At 45.1% G+C, this 7,294-nt stretch overlaps 1 protein-coding gene across 6 annotated transcripts in view; it reads right to left on the bottom strand.

Moving 5' to 3' along the window:
* The window catches only part of PRC1 (protein regulator of cytokinesis 1), a 38,378-nt gene that overhangs the window by 8,352 nt on the left and 22,732 nt on the right, over positions 1–7,294 (bottom strand). The window contains exons 1-5 of one of the 6 annotated variants that reach the window (XM_006152824.3): positions 5,943–6,720; positions 5,420–5,590; positions 4,832–4,981; positions 3,411–3,558; positions 1,800–1,936 (exon numbers count right to left, since the gene is read on the bottom strand). In XM_006152824.3, coding sequence (XP_006152886.1) covers positions 1,800–1,936; positions 3,411–3,558; positions 4,832–4,981; positions 5,420–5,590; positions 5,943–6,116 — 780 coding nt within the window. In that variant the 5' untranslated portion in view covers positions 6,117–6,720. Of the gene's footprint in view, positions 1–1,799; positions 1,937–3,410; positions 3,559–4,831; positions 4,982–5,419; positions 5,591–5,942; positions 6,721–7,294 lie in introns of those variants that run through there. The other 5 variants (XM_006152825.3, XM_006152827.3, XM_006152826.3 and 2 more) reach the window with 5 other exon arrangements.

Genomic DNA, 7,294 nt, shown 5'->3' with positions numbered 1-7,294 from the left:
CCAAAAAAAAAAACATCTCCCTAAAAAAAAAAAAAAAAAAAAAAAAAGGGCTATGGAAAGATAAAAATAATTTAAGACAGGTTTAATATTTAACAAATGATGTCATTGGCCCCCTTCCTGCTTTTATGTCACAAGTCCCTAAGGATAGAGCTATGTGGGGTGACGGGGAGGGGTCTATTTTCAGAGAGCTGGGAGGTGGCATCCCTACTTGCATACTTGTTCCTGGCTCACTGAGACACAGTGCGGCTTACGTGTGCACATTTAACAGATTCAACAGTGGCAAACTGTGTCTGCTGCCTTGCCATGGTGTAGCAGTTACATTGCTGGACTCCCCCATGGCCAACTGTGATTCGAGTCCTGGACCCAGTAGTTTGAAAGTCACACCAGGAATGTGCACATGTGTGCCCAGATCCCAGAAGGAGAATGAAGAAGGGACTGTGGCATGGCCATCCCCTGGGGGGGATGATTTCTCACTTTCCCTCTCAACATCACACCCCAAGCACACATGCCCTAAGGCAAAAGAAAAAAATTCTTAAAAAGTGAAGATTACACTTTTTCTTTTTAAAGATTTATTTATTATATACATTTTTATTTATTATCATTATTCTTACATTTTAACCAGAGAGAGACAGAGAAAAGAAGAGAAAGCAAGCCACCAGGTCCAGGACTTGAACTGTGGTCAGCCATATGGGACTCTAACACCTCAACCACCGCGCCACCTACCAGCCCCTACACTCCTGTTCCTAAGTAGCTGCTAGATCTCACACAATTCTCTCTACATCTAGTCCCCAGTTTCATGCCTGTGACCTTGAAGGAGCTGCACTACAGATTTTCTGCAGGCTCCTTTGAGTTCCAATAGAGCCAGCAGGAACCTGAAAACAAGGGGCTCCTTCTGGTCTGCGTCCTGGGTGCTCACCTGCCTCACCCTGCCCCAGCCCTGGGCTCTAAGATGTTCTGGGGAACCTGCCCACACCAAGTCTATGAGAAGAAAATGAATTCAGAGTACACAAAGGTACCATGATACCTAGACATTTTTCTAAGACAGTAGAAAAAGCTGGTAGAAAATGAGAGGTGCCTGTCGCAACACCCATTCTTCTTCCTTAGGAACAGAACCAGATTCTATCTGGAGAAGTGATTCTGCCAGTCCCACTAGCAGCTACCCTGGCACTAAGCAGAGGTGTGGTGAAGAGAGCCTGGAAAGAGCCCTTACAGAGGTGGAAAGGCTGTGCTTTCTTTGTTCTTTGCTCCACCACGCTGCTGGAAATGTGGCCATTAGGGTGGGAGCTCTGGAAGTCATCTCTGCCTGGAGGTGAGGTCTACCCTTACTGTTCAAGGAGCCCTGCTCACTGTACAGAGCTACCATGCCTGCCCTGCCGACCTCAGGACTTCCGCATGCAAGAAACTGCTACCGGGCGCCAGAAGGAGGTGATATGGTTAGGGCATTTGAGTTCCACATGGCTGACCATGGTTCAAGTCCTGGACCATGGCTTGCTTTCTCACTTTCTCTCCGTTCTCCCTCCCTCTCGCTGGTCAAATTAAAAAATAATAAAGTTAACTATTAAAAAAAAAAACAAACCTACGTTTATTTAAGCTGCTAATTAGTTGTTTTCCCTCACATGTCCCTGCACGCAAGCTTGACCAATAGAGGGTAGTGGTAATTCAGAGGGAATGAATGCAGAAGACAAGGTATTGGAAACCTGGTACAGAGCAGTGGGACCCGGATTCTGACGCTGTACAGGCATGCTTCCTTGACACTGCACTTCACTCTGGAGAACACAACGGAGAAGCCCAGACAGTACCTCAAATTCCAGGAAAAGCCTCCAGCTTTCTTCCCACTTCTGGACACCTTCGAAGAGTTCCTTATGAACGTCATAGTAGTTCCTTAACCGTACAACCTCAGCGTCATGGAGCTGGAGCAGGTTTTCCGTGTAGTCCTCTGCAAAATATAGGCCTCGTAGTTTGAGAAAATCCTCTAGTATTTAGTATCCCAGTTTACTGATGCCCCACTCCTCTGAAATGGGAATTTTTTTTCTTCTTTATAATAAGACACAAGGATAAGTACATATATTATTGCTCAAAAACCAGGTTTGTCTTAGACCCTAGTCAGCCTCAGGGCAGAGACCAGAGTATAGACTAAATGACTGATGTTCTCAAGAATGTGTGCCCTCTCTCGACTTGTCTCAAACCTCGTACATAATCTTCCTTTCCACGTTGCTGAGCCAGGCAGCTATGTCATAGAAAATGTCCCAACACATGTGTTGAACTGAGTCAGGACACTTTGGGAAAGACCACAAAGCCAGTGAGCTCTAGGAGTCACACTCCTTGGGCTTGCTCCTTGGGCTCAGGTGTAGGCCCTGGCATCTACCCGCTGTGTACCGCAGGCTAAGATGCTCTGCTCGTGCATGCCTTCAAGTCCTCCATTTTGACACGAGGAGAACAACACCTTGTTCAGGGTACAACACTGCAGTTGGCATAAATGAGCATCTGATAAACTTGAGCTTCACAGCTAATGGGAACAGTGATACTGCTTCAGAAAGCAAAAGACCCCATATTTTCTTTTAAGATTTTTGACCTAGGGCAAGTGGGCTTACCAGAAAGAAATAGAGAAGTAAGAAGTAAGAGGGATGGCCACACTGCAGTCCCCTCTGCTCCATACTCCTGGGATTTTGGGCACATGCATCTAGCATGTTTTGTAAGCCGCTGGGTCTGAGACTTGAACCACGGAGTTGGTCATGTGGGATCCAGTGCCCTAATCACCACACCACCTGCTAGCCAAGGACCCAATATTTTCTAAGTGCATTTGTGAATGCTTATTTACAAAAGAATGACAATGAAATCGAATGATGAGAAGAATGGATGCATCTATTCAGAAGAGGAAATACCTCTTGGTGAATATCTGGGCTTATAAGGACAAGACAGCAGGGCCCTTCAACAGTACCACTTCTCTACTAACCAGAATAGTAAGGGGCAAAGGCCTGTCTCTGCTCCTGGCTGTAAAAGCACTGGTCCCAGTACTGAGCCAGCTCCACTCGAATTGCCTCAATCACCTTCTTCATGTTCTGCATTTTCAGTTCTTCTAGCCGATCCACTTCTAATTGTAGCTAAAATAAAGAGAATTGTTAAGGGTGGCTGCCCTACTTTTGTATTAATGTGAGTTTGCAAAGTTTTTCCCTTTTTAGGGAGTTGGTCATGTGGGATCCAGTGCCCTAATCACCACACCACCTGCTAGCCAAGGACCCAATATTTTCTAAGTGCATTTGTGAATGCTTATTTACAAAAGAATGACAATGAAATCGAATGATGAGAAGAATGGATGCATCTATTCAGAAGAGGAAATACCTCTTGGTGAATATCTGGGCTTATAAGGACAAGACAGCAGGGCCCTTCAACAGTACCACTTCTCTACTAACCAGAATAGTAAGGGGCAAAGGCCTGTCTCTGCTCCTGGCTGTAAAAGCACTGGTCCCAGTACTGAGCCAGCTCCACTCGAATTGCCTCAATCACCTTCTTCATGTTCTGCATTTTCAGTTCTTCTAGCCGATCCACTTCTAATTGTAGCTAAAATAAAGAGAATTGTTAAGGGTGGCTGCCCTACTTTTGTATTAATGTGAGTTTGCAAAGTTTTTCCCTTTTTAGTAAAATTGCAACACAGACACAGAGGAAAATCAGCACTCTTTATAGAGTAACAATACCAAAGGAACCAGAACACTAAGGAACATACACAGAAGTCAGAAGAGGAGCAGGCGACTACCACCCTTTTCTTATATTTGTCTTACTTTTTATTATTATTATTTTTTTTAGAGATAAATTTTTGCTTATGCTTGCTGGGAAGACAGAGACAGACAGGCAGAAAGCAAGACCTCCCCCCCCCCAACCCCGGGAGATGCCCCATTGCAAAAACCTTCTCTTCCATTCTCCTCTTGGGATTTTGGGCATACATGCACAAGCACCTGACCTGAGTTTTACCCCACCAGGTCTGGGACTTGAATTATGGTCAACTACATGGGAATCCTGCATCATAACCATTACACCATCTACTACTATTTTTACAGTTTATTTTCACCAAACACAGAGACAGAGAAAGTGTCCCCTATGGGACACGGTCATGTGCATCCCCTTTTCCTCCTGTTCTCCATCCTGTGAGATTCTGAGCATGCATGCACACCTGCCTAGTATGTTTTTCAAGATGCCAGTCCAAGACTTGAACCACAATCAGCCATGTGGGACCCAGCTTCTTATGCATAGAATTTAATTGCTGCACTAACAGGGTTAGCTCCCCAACAGAATCTTTTTTTTTTTTTTTTGAGAGGGTTTTTGCTATAGGGCACATGCACTCGCAGACAGAGAGAAAGAGAGAGAGAGAGAGAGAGAGAGAGAGAAAGAAAGCAAGAATTCACCCCCTAGGGGGGATAGCCATGCCACAATCCCTTTTCCACTCTCCTCTTGGGATCTTAGGCACACATGTACATGTGCCCAGTGTGAGTTTAAGCCATCAGGTCCAGGACTCAAACAGCAGTCGACTACATGGGAGTCCAGTGACATAGCCATTATGCCAACTGCTGGTCCCGTCCCCAACAGAATCTTGACATCACAATCCACTCCAGCTATGCCAGCCCTAGATCATGGGCACTCGCGTGCCCAGCATACTTAGGGGAGTTCTTCCTGCGAACCTGGAGACCCACCTGGGTCAGCCTCATCGAGTGTCATGTTCTACCTCTGCACTGGTTGCACTGCTCTTAGGTTGGCCCAAGGCAGAAGCAGGTATGGACACGAGACTGGACACAGACTCTGCTCGTGGAGGGCCAATGACCCACATTCACTGGTTTCTTACCGCTTTCCTGACCTTGGCCCTTGACCCAGTCATAATCATGGCCACAGCTTCTCTCTCTTCTGCAGGTATTTGCAGCCTGTCCCAAAGCTCTCGGATTTGAGCACGCAGCCCCTCACACACTGCTTCATTTTGTGATTTTCGCATTTCCAGCTGCAACAAGAAAGGCCAGTAGTTACAACAAAGCAGTAGTGCAGAGGTTAACCTCTTGGTGGCCAAAAACGAATGACTGGACCACACAGAGGATGCACTTCAGTGAGGCACGTTTTCCTGCCTTATGAACACAAACTGTCATTACAGCAGGGCCTTACACCCTAAGAATCAGGATTCCAATTTTGAACTGCAAAAATACTTTTCAATTAAACACTAGGCTAATTCAAATGACTAATATTATTTCATCCAAAATGTCAATTTGATAATGTTACAGCTATATATAAAATTTTGGTTAAAAAAACCATACATTATCATCTTTAACTTTCCTTATCTCTTAATTTATGCAGGCTCCTTATATAAGACAGAAGACAAGACACAGTTGTTTTCAAACTACCATGTATCATGGATATCCCAGGCCATGATCTCAGAAGACATTACCTGCCGAAGCAATTTCTGTAGTGTGGCAATGTTCTCCAAAGATAAGCAAAAGGCATCTTCATCTTCGCACACCACATCTCTTTCAAAGCTTGTGTCTGGGGTGTGCTCCAACTCTTCCATACACAGGACAATCTGTCTCTTTATGTTGACGAACTCCTCTCGCCTAGAGGCCTGCAGAACAAAGCCATTAGAAGATACCTAAAAGATGGCACCAGCAGTGGGACCAGCAGGTGGCGTAATGGCTATGTTGCTGGATTCCCACGCAGCCGACCACAGTTCGAGTCCCGCCTGGTGGCTTAAACTCACACTGGACACATGTGTGTGCATGCCCAAGATTCCAAGGAGAATGGAGAAGGGACTGCGGCGTGGCCATCCCCCCGGGGGGTAATTTCTCGCTTTCTGTCTCTCTCTGTCTTTCTGGCAAGTGCACACGCCCTATAGCAAAAACCTCTCAAAAAAAAAAAAAAAAGATACCTAAAAGAAAGCCAAATGGACCTGTAGAAAGCAGAAGGGTGCAGTATACCTTGGTTTCCCTCAGAGTTGACACATGTTGTCTAAACTGGCTCAGCTCTTCCAAGCTAGGAACTGAGGTGCTGTCGATGTCATAGTGGGGCTCACAAAGGATTTCACACAGTTCTTGGTCTTGTTCTTGAAGTAGCTTCAGCTCCTGTTTCCTCTCCTTTTTCTGTTTTCGCATCAATTCCACCTGAGTGCGCAAATCTTTTTCTAGCTGCAAGATGGTTGTCTCTCCCTCTTCCTGTAAAAGACAATGCCCTGTAGTTATAAGGTTTTAAGTGAAGGCCTTCGAAGGAAGACTAGGACGACAGAAGAGGGTTAGGACAGGGCTAGGACGACAGACTTCTAGTTAAACTTACAGTTAACTAAGTCAACTCAAAGCTAACTTATGGCACAGAGGGCCTCCAACAAAAGGTCCCCGATAAGGAAAAGTGAGTGAATACGTATCAGGGCTTTTTTTTCCCCTCAATTGACTTTTATTATGACAAAATATGTAAAACATAAAATTCCCATCTTAACCATGTATGGGGCCTCCCAACAAAATCCTCTGCCTCAGCCTCCCAAGTTGCATGAACATGGTATGTGCCACCACGCCTTTTTCAGGTTGGGCCAAGAATCAAACCAGGGCCTCCCATGTGGTCTCAACCTTAGTGCCAGTGCACAGGGGTCTTAGCACTCACTGCACACCACCATGGCTAGGCCCATCTTAACCTCTTGTTTGCTTTGCACTATATGGGTGTTTACACTGCCAGGAAGGGGAAGGGCAGGAGGGAGAGAGAGAGATGAGGGAGGGAGAGAGGGGGAGAGAGAAAGAAAGTGAGAAATCACCCTCTAGGAGAGATGGCCACCACAATTCTTTTTTTTTTTTTTTTTAAGTTTTATTTTATTTATTCATTCATTTATTTTAATCTGACCAGAGAGAGACACAAAGAAATATAGAGGGAAAGTAAGAAAGCCACTCCAACCCACCTGCAGGTCTAATCTTTTTATTTTTTTCTCCAAAGTTTTCCTTTAGCATCTTTGTTTATTATCATTCTTCCTTGCTTGGCTCTGTACTCCTAGTATGACTATTAGCTCTGGGCATGTAAACAAGTTTCAGTCACCTTTTTTGCACTTACAAAATGTAACTCCCTACTCATAGCTCTATCCACTACCCAACGTCATGGCTTTCGTGAGAACTACTCACTTCTTTTTTTTTTAATTATTTATTTAATTATTTATTTATTCATTCATTTTTTTAAAATTTGACCAGAAAGACAGAGAGAGAGAGAGCGAGCGCGCGCGCGCAAGCCACCAGGTCCGAGACTCGAACCGTGATTGGCCATGTGGGAGTCCAGCGCCCTTATCCACCACGCCACC

This window comes from Tupaia chinensis, unplaced genomic scaffold (genome assembly GCF_000334495.1).
Source record: "Tupaia chinensis unplaced genomic scaffold, TupChi_1.0 Scaffold000359_1, whole genome shotgun sequence".
Lineage (NCBI taxonomy): Eukaryota > Metazoa > Chordata > Mammalia > Scandentia > Tupaiidae > Tupaia > Tupaia belangeri.
This window is presented reverse-complemented; position numbering and strand designations above follow the sequence as displayed.